Source organism: Scophthalmus maximus, chromosome 19 (genome assembly GCF_022379125.1).
Source record: "Scophthalmus maximus strain ysfricsl-2021 chromosome 19, ASM2237912v1, whole genome shotgun sequence".
NCBI classification, from domain to species: domain Eukaryota; kingdom Metazoa; phylum Chordata; class Actinopteri; order Pleuronectiformes; family Scophthalmidae; genus Scophthalmus; species Scophthalmus maximus.
The window spans coordinates 12,087,849-12,110,000 of record NC_061533.1 but is presented as its reverse complement, the minus strand read 5'-3'; the positions used below and the strand labels follow the sequence as shown (position 1 = coordinate 12,110,000).

Genomic DNA, 22,152 nt, shown 5'->3' with positions numbered 1-22,152 from the left:
CACCCACGTCCACATGCTCTGTCATGCGTTTTCAAATCAAGGCACCAGAGAACATGCTTACAAGAGATTCTGAATTTCGTAAATAGGCGATGTGTTGTAAGACATGTTTATTACATGCAAAGCAATCAGGCCTTTCAACACATGAAGCCTATCCAAAGCAAACTTTTGGACAGGAAAGGGGTCAAAGGTCAGTGGTTGAGGAACCACTGGGGATCTACCTGATGAAATGCATTTAAAAGAATCTCAGTATAGTGGTTTAAACCAATCACTCTGGTTCTGCTCTGTCCCTGTGCGAGCTACTTGACATGGGGCTCTTTCATTGGAAACGGGAGATGAGAAGATTGCACCACCCACCCCTCATTTTCATTCATTTCTTTACCCCATCTCTCTCTCTCTCTCTCTCTCTCTCTCTCTCTCACACACACACACATACACACACACACAGGCACGCACGCACACACACACAGCCCTCTGCTCTCCACTGACGTGTCCCCTAAGTGTCTGGATAATAGATAATACAGCCGGCGACCTGCGGGGGTCTTACAAAAACGGCGGCTCGGTGCGTGGGAGCATCACACAAGAGGAGAGGAGCCACACCACACACAGACAGCACAGCTAACTGGCCCCTCGCATCTTTCAGCCGCCGCGGGAAACAGGGGCGACTCACAAGACCTCTCAACTTTTACGCACAGAGATTGACTTTTACGCACAGACAAACGCGTAATTTGGCGAAGAACCAGAGAAAAAAGTCTTCTTGCTTTGGACGCAGGAGCCTCTTGAGGATCTTACTTGACAACAGCGGGCCTTTGGGCTGCACTGTTTCAATCGATATAACGCAGGTGATTCTGCACCTGTTGGAAAATTGACCAGCTTCTAATCGGATGGCTCAGAACTTTGGAACAGCTCCATTATATGGCGACTGATATGCAGACTGTCGAGTCAGCTCCGTAAATATAGCATTTCAAACTTAACTTTAAATACTGTTTCATTCAAAAAATAAACTTAAAGCAATCAGTTACCAGCCATGCCCCGTCCTGGGAAGAACTCTTACAGCGACCAGAAGCCCCCATACTCCTACATATCGCTGACAGCGATGGCTATTCAGAACTCCACCGAAAAGATGCTCCCGCTGAGTGACATTTACAAGTTCATCATGGACCGTTTTCCGTATTATCGAGAGAACACCCAGAGGTGGCAGAATTCCCTGCGACACAACCTCTCGTTTAACGACTGCTTCATCAAGATCCCTCGGCGGCCCGATCAACCGGGGAAAGGCAGCTTCTGGGCTCTGCACCCGGACTGCGGGGACATGTTCGAGAACGGCAGCTTTCTGAGGAGACGGAAGCGCTTCAAGGTGCTGCGCGCCGAGCACATGGCCTGCAAGAGCTCCCCGATGATGCATTACTTTCACCACCACCACCACCACCACCACCCGGGCGGCAAGCTGGCCACAGCCTCCGGCCACCACGACCAGCCGGCCGGTCCAGCGAGCACCGTGGGCCGGCTGCCACACTTCCAGGGCTACGGGGGCATCACCTGCGCACAGCCCGGCGGGTTCAAACACCCATTCGCCATCGAGAACATTATAGGGCGGGACTACAAAGGTGTGATGGCCAGCGGGCTCCCGCTCACCTCTGTCATGCACCACCTGGGCTACCCGGTGCCCCCGCAGCTCAGCAGTGTGGTCAACTCCATGTGGCCGCACGTCGGGATGCTGTCAGAGTCCATGGCTGGCGTGCCCGTGCCCGCGTCGTCCGATTACGCACCGTTCAGCGTGTCAGCGAAGGGCCTGTACCACAACGTCAACGGGCCAAGCCTCCCCGCCGTCCCCGTGCCCATAAAACCGACCCCATCCCTGGGTCCCGTGCCCGGCCTGACCGGGCTGCAGCCCGGCCCGCCACAGCTCTGCTCAGCTCTGGAGAAGAGCGATCTCTTGGAGGGGAAAGGCAGCCATTTACACCCGGCTCTCCTGCTGTCCTAACTGGGTAAATCCTGGGTCATTTGTTCTCAAAAGTGACGCGAACGAGATGGACATTGTTGTTGCAAAGAAAATAAGACAGGTGTCACAGTTTGAGTGCAGCTGTAGGGGAGTTGTAAAAACCGAGGGTAACATTGTACTGTGTGATGGATTTTTCATTTGACCCCTGTTGATTGAAATCACGATTTATTTGCACAATTTGTGAGGGCATTTACCACATATTGTCATGTGGCACTGATCAATACAATCAGACAAGTAGACACGCTAAACCCAAAGAAAGATTTGATTTTGGAGACCGACGTCTAAAATTCTGTAAAAATGCAAAACAACCCTGTTTTAATTTTTTGCTCTCATCCTATTTATGTTATTTTAATCTATGGCAGGCCGACGGGCTTAAGACATATAGGCCTTCATGCTTTTTAAAATCAGGCCTGTTGCACTTTTCGTGTGTTACTTAGCAGTGCATTGAAAATGTTATGCTTGTATTATAACACTATTTATCTGAAGATATTTATAAAGAACTTAAAACCGAATTTTCTTTGGTGTTGTAGTTTTTTTTAAATGGTCCTAAATTTAATGTCCACACATTTCACTCAAAACCACAATGAAGGGGGAAAAAAAGGACTCAATCATTCTTTTATATTAAACTGAGATAAAGTTACACTGTGTTAGAGTGTGTGGGATACACAGCCATTACATGTTGCATCAAAGTGGTGCCAATATCACTGTCTACAACAGGAAATAAAAACAGGATTAAGTATTGTACTAGTTTCCCCCCTTATTTTTTCAACAGCATTTTTCAGAGGCAACAGATCCCATTCAATTCAAGGAAAGATTCTTTAATAAGGTACATTTTGGCTGTCACTGTATAGAGGGCATAAAGTAAATAATGGTAAGAGTGAAAACCTGCAATTGTGCAGTAATTAAGCTATTTTTTTTTATTTCTGAACCAGTTATGAAATTAAAGTAATTTGAGCCTTTAGGACTCACATGAACAGATTAAATACTCGTTCTTGAACACATTATTCACATTGATCATAATGGAACTGTATATTTATTATTAAACATTTCAGCAGGGGGATGGTATAAATGTGATTTTTCCAAAATCCAGAGAAACATGGAAGAAAAACTTTTATGATTGTATAAAACTTTGAAAAACAATCTTTACTCAGAGATGTCACATTAAATAATCTATTTCATCTTCCACACATTCTGTGCACACAAGTGGGGGTCATGTGGAATGGGCATGTGTGGAGGTGTGTGTTGTGTCCAGGACAGGTGTGTATGGTCGTAATAAGACGGATATGAGCAACCAACACTCTGGGCTGCGGCTTCACAACTTCAAAAGCGGCCAGGGAGGTTGGATCAAGTTTTACTCTTTTGTTTGCTCTTTTTAAACGTAGCTTTGATGCTTCTCCTCTCCAGCGGCACAATGCACCAGGTTCAGCCCACTGAAAATGACTTATATTCAACCTCCTGTCCCCTGTTTAGCATCCCAAAGGCTCCCACAGCTGACACCATTGTCACACCAGCCTCTGAACAAATAATTGAGATGCACCAGCGGAGGAGAGGCGTGGGAGTGAAGAATTAAAACCTATTTGGGCGTCATCGCTAACGAGCAGAATATTTTTTTCCCATCATTTTCTCTTTTTTATCTGACTGTTTTGGTGGTTCTTTCTAGTTTTTCTTTCTCGCATCTGGATTTCCAATTGTTATCTCTTCTTCTTCTCATGTACGCACATTTTCTCTCTCTCTCTCTCACACACGCGCACACACACACACACACACACACACACACACACACACACACACAAACACACACACTTTATCTGCAGGGTGTCTGTAATTCCTAGTTAAGAGGAACTGAAATTTCTATGGCACGACAAAAGTGTTCCTCGGCCTGTGTGTGTGTGTGTGTGTGTGCGCGTGTGTGTGTGCTGTTTTAATTCCCCAATCAGCAGGCCCCAATGTCTTTAATAGCCCTCACTGCATTAGTGTATAATTAAATGCCACTAATTAAGACACAATAAGAGGAGTAATAATGCAGCCATTATTACCCTCCATGAACCTCTTTCTTCACAACATAGGACTTAGATGCCTCTGGAATCATAATATCACATGATGTCTCCTAATGTGCACATGTGTTTTATGCACAGGGTAATAAGAGGTACAGGTTATTTTTATAAAGGGAGTCACTGTGCTGGTTGTGTCAAAGCATTTAAAAGTGTATGTTTAATAAAATTTTTGTACAAGGCTCTGGAGCCAGTTGGACTATAGACGTATAAACCTTTTATCCTCTTGGAGGAGTTTTTTTGGGGGCATGTTAGTACGCAGGAGCCGTTACTGTGTTTGATTAAATCCTATTCTATAACTTGTAAGATTAGATTTCCCTAAGTTTCCCTATGTGTGTTTCTGTTTTTTTTTGTTTTGTTGATAATAAAAATAAGCCACGTGGCATAGTGCTTCAACCAAATAGTTTGATTGAAAAGAAATGTTCAGAGAAACACCTGTACTTGTTAAATCCCCACACATTTCGGACAGCATTTAGGTTTGTTTTTTAAACCAAAATATCAATCATGTCAGATTATTAATGAATTGTTTTCTGAAGACATCTTTTTACTCTCAGTCAAAAATTAATCAGTAAAAGGAGTCGGGTGTCATCAAATCTCTATACTGGTATTATACAAAACCACTTGCTACTAAAAAGGAAATTTAAAAAAATAAACATACACATACAGAAAATTGCACGTCTTCTGTGGTGGATTGCTGTTTCTTGCCTACATACTCAACTGATCTATTCTTGAAAAAGTGACAAGGTTAATGATGAGCTATGAGTAACAAAAGCATGGAGACTTTTTCACTCTTAACATCAACATTGCAGCTTATATTAAAATTCATTAAAAAAAATTGTAAATAATACTGAAAACCTTGACGACTTACGACAAGGAATACTTCAGTAACGTAGACGCACCAGTCTGTAAACGTTGTTTTACTTTAACAGACAGTCTGTTTATAAGGTTTTTGGTATTGACAAGCTGCACATAATCGGTTAGCAGGACAGACATGGATATGATTAGATTTCATTTGAACATTACAAATATAATATTACACCATATCAAAAAACTGTTGGTGCTGATAAAAGGGTATGGGAGACTAATATGAGAGAACTGATTGTTCATGGAAAACTGTTCATCATGTGAAATATGAGTTTAAAATGGATACTTAGGACTCTTGAGAATGAATAAAACATATGGGTCAGAGGTGTTTTACTGTCAGCCCTCAGAAAGAAACAGTACGCTCTTGAATAGACGATGATACATTAGTGGTAATTACCCACACTTCATAGAGGCCAGGGTGGCAAATTCTACATGCGTTTTTCTTAATGACCTGCAAGAGCAGGCCATCATAATGAGCAGCTTAATTCATTGATCTGATCTGCCGTTTCCTCTGGCATACATACACATTCACACACACACACACACACACACACACACACACACACACACACACACACACACACACGCGCACACACGCGCGCACACACACACACACACACACACACACACACACAAAACATGAACAATCTTAAATATTATTCTTTGTTCCAGAGAGTAGTCTTTTAGTCAATGTACAGGCAGATAACAGAAATTGGTTCTAATTTATTTTAACATATATTGCCAAGCAAGGATTCCTTGTTCAGTCACAGCTTCAATGACAATTAAAAATATAAGTGGAGCCATTTCAATAATACATGGAGGCCTAAAACTACATATCATCAACTGTTAACTTTGTTGGACAATTTTAACAGAGAAGCAAAATCTATCATTCAAATTAACTTCAAATCCGTCAGTAATGAAAGTTAAAATGCATCAACTTGTTTCATCATTTGCTGATTCTAGATAGAGTGGAGCACATTACAAAAAACTACTGGAAATTGAATCCTGGTTCCCTACTTTTCTAACCACAGCCATGACAAATGATCACAAAAGAAAAATATAAAAGAAACAGAACAACAATAAGATGAGAAAGAAAGAGGATACTGACCCTGATCTAGTCTGAGGAGATCTGAGGACCTTGAAACAGACAAACATGCTATGATCAGCTGCTTTGATCATTTACTCTATTGAGGCTCGAGTAATTTATATATAAATATACATAAAAACTATATTTTTATAGATTCAACTTTATACTTTGTGTGCTGTACGAACACCAATCTTTCGTCTGGATGATTCTCCAAATCTTTCCAAAACCATGTGATGGATTTCTGATGACATCAATATATTGTGAATTTGATTTAATTTTATAAAGTGATCTGAGCTTATCAGCTTTGGGTGGATAACTTGAGACTTTGTTGGCAAAAAGTGAAGCTGCACAAGTGACAGGAATGCGGTGCTGAAGCCACCAGATTACATTCACGTTGGTACATTTGTACCGGCCATCTTTTAAATGACCTTCAAAGGACTACAGCTAATGAATGAATGATATTTAATTCAGTGTAGATAGAATAAATTAGATATATATTTCAAATATTTTTTGAATTTGAATTTATCCATGGATGTTTCGAAAAGAGTAAGGCTAGTTTTCTATGATCTCTGTGAACACACTCAAGGTTACAGACATTTACACATGGAAGCTGCACAGCTTTGACCTGCTGGTCCCTGAGCAGCTCCACTGGAGCGGTTGAGGGTTAAACACTTTGCTCAAGGGAATATCATTTTTGGTAATGAAATCGGGGCAATTGTGGCTTTTTCACTTACCCCAACAGGATTTATCGAGCTGGTCCAGTGGCATAATGTATATTCATTTACTCACTTTTCATAAGAACAAACACCACATGTGCTTTTAAGCACAATTGGTGTTTGTCCACATGCTGTACTGCCAGCCGTGGTACAGTTGTGGTACATGTGATATTTTCACAGTATGTATGTATGTGATTCACTGCAAGCAGGCAGCCGGCATACGGCTTAATCTGCTCTTATCTCGGTAATGGTCGCCTTGCCATATTCATTGCCGTGGTCTTTGATAGTAGGAAGAGGAGACAGTCATCTGGCACATGTCAGCAGGAGTCAGCATCAGCCAATGAAAAGACCATCTGAGCAGGATTAGCATATTGGCATTAGGCCTGGAGACAGAGAGAAGCTGTCAGGGGAGAGAGTCCTAACGACAGGTCACTCCGGACCACTGCCCATTGCTGTAACTCTTCTCTCTTTTCTCTTTATTGTACCCCAATCTCTTTCCACGAGTTCACTTCGTTCCCCCTCTCACTCTCTGTCTCTGCTCACCTGAACCCGTCTAACTCATTCAGTCTCCTCACTTGTTCCTTTTTGTTTCTGTCATCTCTTTTAACCTCTTCTCCAAAACTCGTTTTTTTCCCCCCTTTCATTAGTTCAGTCATTTATCTCTCACCCTGTCTCTGTCCCCCTCTCTGTCTTTCCCTTCTTAATAATTAGACAATGATTCACTGATCTGGGGTCAAATTTTATCTGCACCCCCCAAGAGCTGAAGTGTATTGTCTCTGCTCCGTCCTCAAAGTAAGGTCTTCTGACACAACTCATACCATCTTCAATCTGCCATTTATCTTTATTGGCCCAAATTATTACACCTTATTAGCCATTATTACATTTTATCATCGATTCAAAACAGGTCAGCGGTTCAGCCATCCTGGCCTCCTTCCCACTGTTTCTCCTCTCCGACTTCCCCACTTTCTCACTTTCTCTGAGGAGTTCAGACAAAGAAGTTCTCTGGCCAAAAAACTTCAGCAATTTTATACGAGGTTAAGTGCTTTGTGAGAGAATTGGTGCCTATATAGGCTCATTTGTCTCCTCAATAATAGAGATTAAAGTGAAATGGAAATTAGCTAAGTGTATCATCAGCTCTCTCCCCTGCTGAAAGTTTGTACTTGAATTTTTTAATTCCTCTACACAACGTCAAAACATAATAATTGGCGGTGTTACAAAAATCTTATAACAAAGATTTGGCTTGCTAAAATTGCCTTGAATCTAGACAGGACCTGTTTGGGAGCCCTTGTAAAAAAAACATTCAAAGCAAGCCAACAAAATGTGACTCTCACACATATCAGTAAATCGAATCTATGGATTTAAAAAGTTACCTTTTATCGTGCCCAATTAATGTACAGGTAGATCTTTTCAATGTATGTACCCAAACATTTCTAACTATTTTTATTCAACTCTTTGTAGTATACTCATAAACTACTCCACTTAATGCTCTAGAATTGCTAATTCAGGTCTCAAATGATGAGAATCTCATAATTAATTCAATTTCTCTGCAATATTTGATATAACAAAACTACTAGGACTAACAAACCAAAAATAAAAAACAGTTCAAATTCAGTCACAGGAAAATACCCAGAGGAAGTCCTGTCACCAAAAAGTGGTAAGAGGGTTTAGGACAGGATTTTGAAAAAACTTTACACTTCAATCAAATAGGTATATGCTTTTACCCATAAACTTAAACAATGATTATTTAAAAAAACAAACAAGTTTCAAATGGCAAATTGACAATCTCGGAGCGTAGACAGAAAGCGCGATGATTCATTTGATTCATCCTTTGAAATTAGAACAGAACTGATCATTAGAACAGAGTTGAACCTTTCATTGTACTTTCTTTGTGATGACGGAAGGGTAAAAGGTCACGTTTAGCTCTGGGCAGGTGGTCAGAGGGATGAAGTTACAGTCCTGAGTGGAGAAATAGCGAGAGATAGATAGTACATCTATCATAATGTGCAAAACAATGAAGATGAAATGTGAGAGTTATTGTAAAGTGGACCATTTGGTCCTTATTGGTCTAAATCACGGATGTTAATCCAAACTTGCTGGTTCATAACTACAGAAGCCAGAGCAGCCACGAATCATGAATGTTTCATGGTGCATCAAATTGTATGTGAGAGCCCTTTAAAGTTGTTTTGGGGCAATGCACTGAAAAGTACAGTTTGTTCTGTATGTATGCAGCATAAAAGAGGGAAGAGAAGTGGCTCCTTGGCGAGAGGCTGTTACATTACAGAGATCAATTCCATTTAGATGATAAATGATCAGTATGTTAGAATTTTTCAATTAAAATTTTGGTTTTAAACATGGCTCAATTAAAGAAATTACAGTGAAGATTAAAGCACTGTTATGTGGATCTGAGTTTGAGATTCACAATACAAGTTAGGTTGAACGGAACAGGATACATCGGATGAGGGCTTTAAAACATTTTGGTTGATTAGGTAACATACTATTCAGCACAATGAATTAACAAAATGAGGCCCACAAAATAAAAGAAAGAAATGAATTAGTATATGAAAAATGTGGCACTCCAGAACCTAAAGATTTTAACACTAATGCACTTGACTGCGTTTGGCAACAATGCACCGTTCTCTCGTTAGTGTTAATTGCAGCTGTGACAGCGGTTAAATGAAAGGTCCTCCTCTGACTCCCAGTCATTTATCTCTCCATTACTGAGAGCACTCCGGGTTTTTATTGGCGTAATAAAGTCGATCTTGACTCCCACAAAAAGCCTCCTGACACCTGAGCGCTCCGGAGGCCCCTGACTCCTCCCAAATGTACTCAGCATCATCATGTTCATTCCCTGTCTAACACACACACACACACACACACACACACACACACACACATGCACGCAAGTACACACACACACACACACACACACACAATACATTAAGAAAGGCTCATTTTAATCAAGTGCAGGACAGGTGTTGACTGTGGTGGGCGTGTCTCCCTGTGTGTGCTTGTCTTCAAAGACTTAACAAAAATTTGACTAATTCTTGGCTTTTAACATTTCTTTTGTCTGAATTTTATTTAATAATCACAGTTGTGATAAAGCTCATGAAACTACACAAAATCATAATTATATCCTGCTAGTGTTTTAACCAAGACAAATGGAAGTTTGAGGCAGAGCAACAGTAACCGTGAAGCATATACGCCCTCTTGTGGTCGAGGAATTCAGATTGTTCAAAGGGCCTTCCTGGCCACATCTGAGTCCAAAAGGCCAACGTTGGTTGTAGTTTCTTCATGTGATGTGGTTTTAACAAATTTGGATGACCGGCGTTCTTAGATAGAAATTACACTATCTCATGGATTTCTTGGTGAATGTACAGACGAGTATGGAGAGTCAAAGAACATGAACATGATCTTTACTCCAGCCTGCAGAGAATGAAAACCACAGAATGAATGTGATTTCAAATTATCAAAAACTATGTTAGAAACACATTATTACAATTCATTCATTAATCATGGCAGTTCATTTAGTTTGACCGAGATCAAGACACATACTGACTAGAGCACATCACGTCAGTTGTGTGTCCGGACTGCCTGCTGATAAAAGGTCAAAGGGTCTTTGAGGTGGTGGGTGCTGTGTGTGGGCCCAGGGCGCTCTTGTCTTTGAACATCCTTTGAACGAGAGGTCATCTCTCTTAAAAGCAGATACTTATGTCACCACGGACACGGCAGCACACAATCAAATGAATGTTTTGTTGTGGGGTTTAATCAGGATTCCATATAGATCACTTTGGTTTAGTTTTGTTAGGCTTTGAATTAAAGCTGTCCATACTTGGGCAGGGTCATGTATCATCTAGTAGTGGTATATTATGAATATTAATGTGCAACATCTCTTAAATAGTCTACTTCAGATATCAAATGCATTTGAAATAGCATCACAGTTATCAATTGTACACAGAATTGTATTTTAAATGTTTATGCTGTATGTTAATGTAGGATTTAGGTTTTAATTCATTTAATACTTAGTGATTATGGTTTCCTTCATTCACAGCATATCAGAAAGGTAAATTTCATTGTTGATGTAAATTCTCTCAACTTCCTGAAGAGCTGACATCACGACTTAATGCACATCACTGCACCCGATTCTCCAACGGGCAGAGATACACTGCGTCTTCTATGTGTGTTGTTGTTGTGTGTATGTGTGTGTACAACCTGTTTTCTGACGCAGGCAGGGGGCGGCACACCAGTGATGCAGAGCTACGTACTCGTCCTTAAAATCTGTCACAGGGAGATTTGTCACACACATTCAGGTCCTCCTTCAGTGTCGGATACACTACGACCACAGGTGAGAGGAAAATATTTGACATTTCTCCATTTGTAAAAACTAAAACTTCTGACAAGTTTGTTATTCTGTTTCAAGCTCTGTTCGCCTGATATGCCTAAATAATGTGTTTTATTCTCTTTGATTAAAGGTAAAAAAGATTGGATTTGTGTGGACTCAAATTGTGTTTCATGAAAACAATGTGGGTCCTTGGGAAGATTAGAGAGAGCGTCGAGAGCATTCCCCAAGAGGTCAGTCGTTACTTGGGAAAGAGTGAGGAAGATGTCTTTATCTCTTGCAAGACCAGCCTCTCTCACAATCTGCACAACAACATCCTCACCCCAGACAAGATCCCAGAGTTCTGCCTGCCCCCGCGGCTCTGCAGGAGAAGCCCTCGGCTGGAAGCAGACACAACCCCACCTCGCCAGCACAGAGAGAACCAGAGAGCCAAGAGCAGCACTTCTTCAAACACTACACATGTAAAGATGAAGGATGCAAAGACAAGGAATGCTGACGCCTCATTGGCTTGGGAGGCGACAAAGAAACCTTTGCCGTTCTCTGCAGAGGGGTATGGGCTGGCTGGGATGTATGAGAGTCCCAACACTCGGAGGAAAGAGTCTTTGTTCCACTCAAAGTTCCCCGTTTACATACTTGACAGAAGCATTCCTACTGCAGCACCCAGGCTGGCAAAGGAGACAAACCTGTCCACGAAAATGCTATCTAAGTTTTTCCCCAAGTTTTCATGCAGGAGTTTGTCAGGGACAGGAAGCAGAGAAAGTGAAACACCTTCTTCCAGTGACTCTTCGCCCCTAAGTTCCCCTTATAGTGCTAGATCCTCCTTCTACATCCCATCGGGCAGTGGTCGTCTTACAGGGGCAACATCCTATCCTTTGCTAAGTGACAACAGCGAGGAAAGAAGGAAGTTGAAGAGAGGGCTTTTAAGTTTACAAACCTCTCCCAGTAGCCCTCCCAGCTCAGTGGGAAACGCACTCACCCTAGCCCCACCTGTCCTCTTCCCACTGGATGTTCTGCAGTGCCAAGAGAGACTTCAACGTGAGCACGTCCTCCCTTTACAGGGCAGTGGCAAAGTGCGCCTCTCCGCTGAGAGCCGCACATTCTCCACCAACACGTTCCCATCCCTTTCCACAGTCAGAGTTCGCGTGGTGTCTGTGGAAGGCTTACGGCACGACACTAACCGACAAACTCTGAACTGTGCAGTGAATCTGTGTCTGACACCGGGGAAGCAGCAGCAGCAGAAGAGCGCCACCATCAGGAACTGCAGCAACCCTGTGTTTAATGAGGATTTCTTCTTCACAGAGCTGAGTCAGGAGGATCTGCTGGAACTGCAGCTGAGATTAAAAGTGGTGGATAAAGCTGCAGCAGGAACACTGAGGAGGGGGACAGTGATGGGGGTGATCACCAAACCACTGTCTCAGTTACTTCCTCTTAATAACTGGGTGCAAGAATAGACATTTCCCTTTCAACACTTCGATAACCATTTTGTGTAATAGTGAAAGCCTTCTTCAGTACTGCTTCTACTTTTCAAATTTTTATAATATTACTAGACTAAAATATGAATCGCTGGTTTTATCTGACTTAATAGGCTTATGACAGAAATCACACATCTCCTTTAAAAATAAGATACAGAAAAAGTATATTTTTTGTAACGGAAAAAGTCATTTTTCCTTAGTCGATCCACAAACGAAAACTGGAAAATTATTTTCTCATCGTGCAAGTAGTCTACGGGCCAGTTGTTTTAGTTTATTTTGTAAACTGCTACTTGGAACAGCTGATTTGCAGTAGATAGTGTAGGTCCAGGTGTGCCATTAAAAAAGTTAACATTATTTGTCAGGGGGACACTTTGCAAATGTTACTGATCCTACACAGGCCTAATGCATGAATATATAAAAAATATACCAGATGAGGCAAACATGGTGTACCAGGCTGTCAAGTTTATTTTTCCTAATGATAGCCTTTTCTTAAAACGTTCGATCTTTGTCTGAGTAGTTACATAAGATAATGATCCTTTACTCGTCCCACGACGGGGAATTTTGAAGGTGGCTTCATGCATGAAATTAATAAAGGTCATAGCTGTGTTTGGATATTATCAGCGCCGTGGAATGAGAGTCGTGACAACGGAAGTCCAAAATGGTTGCACATCACGTGACTCACGTAGACTTCAGATAATTCCCGGAAGTTCTTGTCGCACAATTTAAATCCATTATTCAGAGCGACAGAAACGTAATTTTTGGTAATTAGTAGTCAATAAATGTATTGATTTACAATAAAGCAGACCGACATGCCTATGTAGTTACTCTATGTAGATAGTCAATAAGTTTTCTTAGATCATAAATAATCATAAATAAAAATACACTAACATGCTTTAAAGCGCATTTATATTTGATTCAGATGTGCTGATGATGTACAATCTGATCATTTAAACGTCTTACCCTTCATAAGTGCAACTCAGAGGGTCCATTGGTCCATTCTGCTGCAACTCTAATGAGCTGCTGCTCACTTCCGGGAACTATTGAGAGGCTCCCATTTCCTCCATTGCTGGGAAAAAAACTGGTGCTACCCTTTCTCTCAAGGGCTCTGGGTGTTTTGTAGTCACATGCCCCGCCCTTCTCTGCCTTCTGATTGGCGGACTCTGACATTCTTATACCAACGCTAACCAAACACCACTCCCCATCTAACCAACGTAACATCAAAAGGCAGCGAGTATTAGCCAATCAGATACAGAGTAAGGCGGGTCCTTCTTCCGCTATCCTAGGTAAATAAATAAAAAAGTTGTCTTGCAGCTCCATACGCGCGGCACGCTGCTGAATGATGCGCTTCAGAAGGGGATATACAATATACCGATTGAAAAAAATAAGTGGCCATACGCCGTATCCCGTACGTGCACTCCACCGCACCACCCGGCGTGACGTCAGAGCGCCGCCCACCGCAGCGCGTCGTCCTGAGCTGAGGTCGAGTCGAACGATCACCCAGCATGTAAACATGGTGTCAGACAGGTGAAAGAGACGCCAGCATGGTCTTCGAAAGCGTTGTGGTGGACGTGCTCAACCGCTTTTTGGGGGACTACGTTGTCAACCTCGACAGCTCGCAGCTGAAGCTCGGCATATGGGGAGGTAAGTGAACCTGAGCTCGTGTTATTTCATTTCCCCCAGGGACTGTAGCTCGCCCGTCAAGTTAGCCAGCCAATGCTAACAGAGGCTAGCCACCGCCGCACAGGAGCGCGAGAGAGGCTCCCTCAGCTGTCAGTGTCAGTTTGTCTGGTCCCATGATCTAGTGTGAGCTGACCCGGCGTGGGCGAGACCACCGTGCAGCCAAATGCGAGTGTATGTGTAGACCCGTCGGCGTTTTTCCTCTTTCTTCCATTTCTGACTGCTGTGATCTTAAACCTCTTAAACCCCCCTTTGCCAATCTGTTGCTGCGAGGCTGTTCGCTCAGTGCTCTCACACCCGTTTGAGACCGTCGAGCAGTTTTAGGGTCACACCCTTTCACGTAGCCCGGTTACGAGTCGCCACCTTGTTTGCACAGGGAGTCCCCTTGCCAGAAAGTGTGACACGGTCAGAGCCATCGCCTCACAAGGTACCGTCTTATGAATCTACCAGCTCAATCAGTCAACTTATAACATAGCAGGTTATTATCTGCTGCTTTCATCGACAGACGCTGTGGAGTTATATACACACACACACACACACACACACACACACAGGCCGCTCAGTTGAATCTCTTGGGGCTTGTACTAGTGGTGTGTGTCATGGATGGCTTTCATGATATGTGTGGCAAATGTGCGAGTGTTGAATTGAATCAATAGACAAAGACCTTCTCTTTAGACTGGACTGTGTTCATATTAGTCTCATAACACAATTCTAATCTATTTGTCTCATTGTATTGTGCATAGTAACAATCAGTAAACAAGTAATCCTGTCACCGCAGGTGACGCTGTTCTGACAAATCTTGAAATAAAGGAGAATGCCTTGGTAAGTCGCAAAAACATTGCCGTCTGTCACGTCTTTTTCTGTCGTTCCAGATGCTTTTGTTTTACGGTCATTGAACTGCTCTTTGTTTCAGAGTGAGCTCGACATTCCTTTTAAAGTGAGAGCCGGCCACATAGGTGAGTTTGCAGTTAGTGTCCCGATGTGCCGCCTTTCCTGTGGTGCAGAAGAACATCTTCTCAGTTTCTGTTGCCTGTGTTGACAGGACGGCTGGAGCTTAAGATTCCATGGAAGAACCTCTACACTCAGTCAGTGGAGGCCACTCTGGACGGTGTTTATCTGCTAATAGTCCCTACAGCAAGTAAGATCAGCATCTGTGTCCAGCTAAAATGAATGGAGAAAAATGAGATGATTGAAAGTCTCATAGTAGACATCGCAGCTTGTGCATTACTTTTGATTTCCACCCCTCTTTGCTTGATTGTTAATATGATTAAGCTCCTCGTGTTACATAACCATAGTTTGTTGGTTTTAAAGCTTACAAAACACACGAGAGGCACTTTTTAGCATATGTTTTAGCGGGAAAGAAAATTAAGGTATTTAAAGTGACCATATTATCACATTCAGTCTAATGAAGTAAACAAAATACAGTGTCTCTCACTTATTCATGAACCATAAGTACTTGCCTGGACAAACAGGAAACCCAAGCATAACGCTCTGTATGTTTAATTGTCCCTCTCACTTTCCATTATTTCCAGGTATAAAGTATGATGCAGTAAAGGAGGAGAAGCAGCTACAAGAGGCTCGTCAGAGGGAGCTACACAGGATAGAGGAGACAAAGCAGAAGGCTGCTGAACAAGGTCAGGGTTCAGCTTTGATTTTGTGTGTGTGTGTGCACGTGTGTGTTTGTGTAAACATGTAATTCCAGAAAAAAGTCTTGTGTAAATGCATAAATTCCAGCATTTTTGCTCCCCTGCAAATTTAAAACAGCATTTAGAGACACTTAAAACACAGGTTGTTAGAGTTACATAGTGAACAGTGTTACTGTTTTGTTAGGCTGCCAGAGGAGTAGTTGCAGAAACTAAGAAGCAGAAAAAGCATGGTTGTCTAGAGCTGACGCAAAGGAGCAGGAGCAGAGATTCTAAGACATGTGGTTATGGTTTGTTTGCCTGTGAGTTCCTGTGTTGTTTTTGGAGCAGCCAAGCTGACACTTTCACACTTAACATGTTCTGGGGTTAAAAACCGCTGTACCAAAATGCACTGACCTGTGCCTTTTTGTTTAAGCCTGCTTGCCAACACATCTATACAATGATAAGTGCTACAGCATTGTGGCTATACATTTGATCATAGAACCACCCTGTATTTGTACTTGCTGTAGATGTATAACTATTGCAATAAAGTGGAACACTTATATGGACATTTGTCATTTTAATGCTATTTATTGCATATAAATACTTCATCTCACTTCCGCATTAAATCTTTGAAAGAATATATGCAAATTTGTTTCTTTGATGAAAATTGAAGTTGCATGTAGGTGCTGCCGTCATGATGCAAAGAATGCATTGACATTCTAACAAGGGCCTGTAGTCTTATTATGTTAAAATCAATCTACTGCTCAATAACGAGGTGAAGCAAGGCTTGCACATTACACTGCAAAACCAGAATAAGTGTCGTCCAACAAAGCAGTTTTGTCTAATTAATTGCCCATGGTTTAATTTCATGAGCCTTTCTAACCATTATCAGGAATACATTATGTTGCATTGGCATTTGTGGAATGTTAGAAAAAGTAGGAAATGTAGCTACTGGTGGAAAAGGAATATCACTTAGAATTAACTATTAGAAAATAGTAAAGTGAATGATATGTAGAAGGTCCCTCAGATGCTCCCTTGTTTATCATGGGGCAGGTCAAATCCTTGTTCCTAGAGCGAAAGGGAGAGCTGCAGAACCAGATCCGCTCTCATAGTCTTCATATATGTTTTTGTTTGACAGAGAACCCCAATTTAGAGAAGCAGGACACCTTCGTGGAAAAACTTGTCACTCAGGTCATCAAAAACGTGCAGGTCAAGATCTCGAACATCCACGTACGGTATGAAGATGATGTGAGTATTCAAGCTGACTTATTATAGTGATGTACAATGTACGTATGACCAGCAAAGCTCAAATTCAAATTGAATCAAATTTGTGTTTTCAAAGCATGTAGTAAGTGATAAATGCCTGGAACAAGAGTGGGTTGCACGAGGCAGAGTAAATATAGTCTTAACCAGGCTTAGCTCTTATTTCTCCTCTTATTTGTTGGACCAGGTCACCAACCCAAACTGTCCTTTGTCATTTGGAGTGTCCCTTAAAAACCTCAGTCTTCAGGTAATGTGTTTTATTGTCCCTGATGTGAGATCATGTTCATGTTTAGTAATTAGTACTTAATCATAATTAAACATATTTAAAAAAGTAAAGTTTTCTCATCGGTGCTTTGATGCTTGTTTGAACTCACAGACAGCTGATGAGAACTGGAATCCAAGTCTTTTGGATGAGAATTCCAGGCTTTTCTTCAAGGTAAGAAATCAACCACTTCATCTGTCACTTCATACATTCGTATTTTACAACCTATACATTTTACAGAAGTTATCGCATACAACCTGTGTTACACTGCATGTTCTTTTTCTTCTTCTTTTTTTTTTTTTAACTGTATTTGATTACTTTGTCTTGTTGAAAACCTATTTGGGTCATTTGAACCAGTCGGTTAGGTTCTGTGAAACGTTGTTGTCAGCAGTTGTTGTAGGAACTATATAAAAAAATTTGAAATCACCGTACACTGTCAGCTCTGTTTTGTTACCCTGGGAAGCAGCTACACCGCTCTAATTGCCTCGTGTTTTCCTTCTTCTCAGTTGGTTCAATTAGACAGCTTGTTTGCCTACTGGAATGTCAACTCAATACTCTTCTCCAATCACAGTGCTGATGAGGCCTTGGTGAGTCACCTTATTATTACAGCATAGTACCTTGTCTCCACCAGCCTGGATTTAGATATGCCACTGCCTGTCTTATTCCCTTTAAGGCAGCAGAACCATTTTCAAGTTACAAAGGCTCTTTCTAGAGTAGTAAAAGTAGTGTTGATATGGATTGCTTACACATATTGTTTAACAGCAAGGAGAAGAGACAGGAGATGTTTATAGATTGAGAAAAAATAGTCAAGAAAACAGATAGAATATTGATTAAACCTCTCTTAATGTGTTTTTTTGATAGGGATGCCTCCAGAGCAGCATGGAAAGCCACAGCTCTTTTCCTGTCAGCCATGACTTCAGTGAGTGTCTCAACGTCATCCTGTCACATTCTCCAAGTTAACATGATCACTTGTCTAGGTGACCGAATAAAACCTGCCTAGAGTTACATATTACTTGTATGACTAGTAGTAAGTACAGATTATGAATTGGCATTAGTGTGTAATATTCTTGGGTGAAAAATGTGTGAATTACACAGCTTGAATCCCCACCACCAATGCATTTGACCAGATTTTGAACAGATTTTGTTTCAGTTGTGGTCACAGATTTTTGAAGGGCTTAAATTACTAAAGAAAAGCATACTTTTGGTAACTTTCTTTCTTTCTTTATTTTCCATACACACACAAAACCATTTACAACATTTACATTTTCATTTCTGTTGCTGGTCCGCAGTTTTTCGTCCCATCTCAGCGGACGCCAAACTCCGGATGAATCCCAGGTCAGATGTGGACTTCTCCTCTCCTAGATTGGACCTGATGGTCAATCTCAGTGAGGTGGCCATTGAACTCAACCGACCGCAGGTAGGTGTGTGTGTGTGTGTGTGTGTGTGTGTGTGTGTGTGTGTGTGTGTGTGTGTGTGTGTGTGTGTGTGTGTGTGTGTGTGTGTGTGTGTGTGTGTGTGTGTGTGTGTGTGTGTGTGTGTGTGTGTGTGTGTGTGTGTGTGTGTGTGTGTGTGTGAAAGGGAGGGAAACCGAGAGATGTTAAATACAAGTGGAAGACAAGTGAAATTAGTGCCATCTAGTCTTATTTGAAAAGTGCAAAGAGCGAAAGAATGAGTAATTAAGTGATGATATCTGCAGGTCGGTCAGTACTCTTTGCCGCTGAGTAATTGCTTCCTTCCTCTCTTTCTAGTACATTAGCATCTTGGAGTTGCTGGGCTCCGTCGATTTGATGTCCCGTAACCTGCCATACAGGAAGTACAGACCTGCGCTCCATGTTCACAAGAATACCCATATATGGTCAGAAAACCCATCTACAATTTTGACTATGATTTCTGAATGCCATGTAACATTTTACAACCATTGCATTGATACTTATTATTGGACATTATGTCGTTTACTGTAAGCTTTATGTTGCTTCGTTGTAGGTGGAATTATGTGATCACAGCCATCCTGGAGGTAGACGTGAAGCCACGTCTTCATATGTGGTCATGGCAGCACATTCGCCGGCACCGATGTATGGTCAAACGGTACAGAGAGCTCTACAAGACCAAGATCACCAGCAAGAAACCCAGCGAGGAGCTGCTCAAACAACTAGAGGTGGGACAACATGGTTAAACTGAACTGAACTGAACGGAAGAAGGGGAGCGGAAGGCAGGAATGAACATAGTAGTTAGAATATGTAAAGAAACATGGAAATGGATGTGAGATCACAGAGATACCTTACCAGCCAAAGAAAATACTTGTTTGCAAGTGTCATGACGAATCTGGTGTCTGTCATTCCAAAGAGGTTAATCAGAATTAATGACACTGAAATATCATTGTGTAGGTGCAGCGCCCAAGTCCACAAGACAGAGGAGTTAGTTTGGAGAGGAAGTTAAAAGCATTCCTCTTTATTTACTCTTGCTAATAAGCTGGCAAATCACAGCCAGACTGTCCAACTGTAGTTGTTACTAGTGTTTCCTACCTCTTTTGACAACAAAATTGTTTTCTGGTGGGACACAATTGCTAGTGTAAGTTGTTTCTGCTTGATTGTACGGTGGCAAATGTCTACTTTATTACAGTGACCATACAGTACATCATTGTATGAATTGTAAAAGTAATATGATATTCAGGTGGTTAATTACAAATATATTTCCTTCTCAGTATCTATTCAGTAATGCATTTACTCGCTCTCCAGCCATAATTACTTACTCATATACGCGTGCTTGTGCATATAAAGGATTGATTGCTTTGGAGATAGATGTTTTCAGAGGAATATATAAGCTATCTTTAAATTTAGATGAAGAGTTTTTTCCACTTCTGCTACTTGGATTCCTGCAAGGAGCAGAAAGAGGCTGCTAAAAGCCGTAATGAAATGATGATGTATCTCTATTGTCAGGAGCCTGAGAAGACCTTGGATATTTTTAACATCACACTGGTGAGACAGCAGGCTGAAATGGAGGTGAGCTCCCCTGTAGTGGCCATCGACACTTTCTAAACTCACTTTTTATCGGTAGTGTGAATTCTATTAAGCTGTTTTTATAATTTTATTTGATCCATGTTTACCTCGGTTGAAAAGTTATTAACAGGAATCTTACACAGTACAATGCCTTTTCAGAATGTGAGGTCATGTATTTGATATGATTCCACAAACATGACCACAAGTGACACAAGACTAAGCACAAAACTGTGATAACAAGCAAGTGCATGTAGTGTTTGAGGTTAAGGTTGAAGTGTCATATTCTATGTAATTTTAGCCCTTTTACTGGGCCATAAGTTATAGTACAGCATTTTTCATATAATTTTAATGTATAAAAGTGTCTTGTTAAGAAGTATTTTTTGGTTCATTTTCCACAGGCAAGCAAGGCAGGCCTGCGTATTTACCGTCCAGGGCTGAAGATGGAGGAGGAGGAGTCTCAGGGTTGGCTCAACTGGATGTGGAATTGGGGAGGAGAGGCTGATACACAAACAAAAGATGTCAAGACTGGAGGTAGGATGTACAAAAGAAATTTTATGATGAAGAAAACAGCATAGATGCCTACTTAAAAAATAGTATGCAAAGGGCCAGGACTGTTTTGTAGTAACAGTCTATGATGTTAGCTAATTCATTTTTTTCTCTCTCAGGTTTTGATGAGCTGTTAACCTCTGCTGAGAAAGCCAAACTCTACACTGCCATTGGATACAGCGAGATTGCCACTAATCCCAACCTGCCAAAGGATGTGAGTCACTTCCCTCTCTGACACCCGCCTGTCACCTAATAATACCCCTCTGTTTGGGTCCCCATTGAATGAAATTCACATACTGTATCAGACATTTTGATTATGTTCTGTGTCATTTTTCATAGTTTGAGGACATGAAGGTCAACTTCCACATGGAGAGGCTGTCTGTGTCCATCAAAGACAACAAGGACAAAAATGAGATCATCAGGCTGACGGTGGAGGAGCTGCAGTCCACACTCGCACAGAGACCTGGAGCACAAGCCATCAAGTTTGTCATAACTTTATTTTATTTTTGGTCTCTTCCATAGTATTATTACTGCTTGTTTTGGACTTTGGTTTCCATTGCAAATAAAAGATTTTCATTAGTTTTTAATTTCCTTGAGGGGGAAAATCTGCACAATAATCTACATTTGTGTTGATTCAAAATTCAATAAAAAACATGTAATACATATTTCAACACAAGACCGTGATTAGCAAACTGTCAGTAGAAGCAATATAAGCTGCTTGCTGTTGTGTGTTTGGTCACTTAGATAAAAACAAAACCAACCACTCACATAAACAGTGAATCTTCGTTGGGGAATTGTGTTTTCATATATCAGACTTCAGAGTCTACAACAAAGTAGCAGCCTTGTAGTTGGTTTTTATTCCTTAAGAAGGGTTGAAACCTAACAATATACTGTAATGCCACCCTTTTGCTCCAAGTACTTCAAAGTATATTTTCTCCTTGGAATCATGGCATTGGAGGCACTAACATGTTGTTTCCTTTCCTTTTTAAAAAAATTTTTTGTTAGAATCACAGCCCGACTTAGCTTGTTCGAGGTCACTGGCCTGGCCAGTAGCCAGCCTGCACCGACCCTCCTTTCATCCAGGAAGGCAGCTACAGGAACAGGGACCCCACTTCTCTGTTTCCTGTTGGAGACCAACCCAGTGGATGAGACAGCTAACCAGCGGCTTCATGTGGAATCACAACCCCTGGAAATAATCTATGATGCAGTGAGTGTTGTCCGTGGGTGTGCATCTGTGAACATGAAAACACACGAAAGA

At 41.5% G+C, this 22,152-nt stretch overlaps 3 protein-coding genes across 5 annotated transcripts in view; all 3 read left to right on the top strand.

Moving 5' to 3' along the window:
* Window positions 1-613: 613 nt before the first annotated feature.
* foxb2 (forkhead box B2) lies at window positions 614-2,516 on the top strand. Its single transcript, XM_035640047.2, has one exon. It carries the CDS (start codon window positions 1,025-1,027, stop codon window positions 1,979-1,981), a length of 957 nt encoding a protein of 318 aa, XP_035495940.1. The 5' UTR covers window positions 614-1,024; the 3' UTR covers window positions 1,982-2,516.
* An 8,547-nt stretch (window positions 2,517-11,063) lies between these two features.
* LOC118313635 (C2 calcium-dependent domain-containing protein 4C) lies at window positions 11,064-13,472 on the top strand. Its single transcript, XM_035639219.2, has one exon. It carries the CDS (start codon window positions 11,227-11,229, stop codon window positions 12,502-12,504), a length of 1,278 nt encoding a protein of 425 aa, XP_035495112.2. The 5' UTR covers window positions 11,064-11,226; the 3' UTR covers window positions 12,505-13,472.
* A 399-nt stretch (window positions 13,473-13,871) lies between these two features.
* The window catches only part of vps13a (vacuolar protein sorting 13 homolog A), a 35,542-nt gene continuing 27,261 nt past the window's right edge, over window positions 13,872-22,152 (top strand). For 2 of the 3 annotated variants that reach the window (XM_035639217.2, XM_035639215.2), the window contains exons 1-18: window positions 13,874-14,166; window positions 14,981-15,024; window positions 15,116-15,158; window positions 15,245-15,340; window positions 15,735-15,836; window positions 16,966-17,075; window positions 17,278-17,337; window positions 17,467-17,526; window positions 17,859-17,939; window positions 18,214-18,271; window positions 18,642-18,769; window positions 19,101-19,207; window positions 19,336-19,507; window positions 20,289-20,351; window positions 20,747-20,879; window positions 21,014-21,108; window positions 21,234-21,376; window positions 21,900-22,101. In XM_035639217.2, the coding sequence (XP_035495110.1) occupies window positions 14,067-14,166; window positions 14,981-15,024; window positions 15,116-15,158; window positions 15,245-15,340; window positions 15,735-15,836; window positions 16,966-17,075; window positions 17,278-17,337; window positions 17,467-17,526; window positions 17,859-17,939; window positions 18,214-18,271; window positions 18,642-18,769; window positions 19,101-19,207; window positions 19,336-19,507; window positions 20,289-20,351; window positions 20,747-20,879; window positions 21,014-21,108; window positions 21,234-21,376; window positions 21,900-22,101 (1,797 nt within the window). In that variant the 5' untranslated portion in view covers window positions 13,874-14,066. Of the gene's footprint in view, window positions 14,167-14,980; window positions 15,025-15,115; window positions 15,159-15,244; window positions 15,341-15,734; window positions 15,837-16,965; window positions 17,076-17,277; window positions 17,338-17,466; window positions 17,527-17,858; window positions 17,940-18,213; window positions 18,272-18,641; window positions 18,770-19,100; window positions 19,208-19,335; window positions 19,508-20,288; window positions 20,352-20,746; window positions 20,880-21,013; window positions 21,109-21,233; window positions 21,377-21,899; window positions 22,102-22,152 lie in introns of all 3 variants that reach the window. The other variant, XM_035639218.2, reaches the window with a different exon arrangement.

What these genes read in the sequence shown, in the direction of transcription:
- foxb2 (XM_035640047.2), top strand. Translation starts at nt 1,025, where the DNA reads ATGCCCCGTCCTGGGAAGAACTCTTACAGCGACCAGAAGCCCCCATAC.
- LOC118313635 (XM_035639219.2), top strand. Translation starts at nt 11,227, where the DNA reads ATGAAAACAATGTGGGTCCTTGGGAAGATTAGAGAGAGCGTCGAGAGC.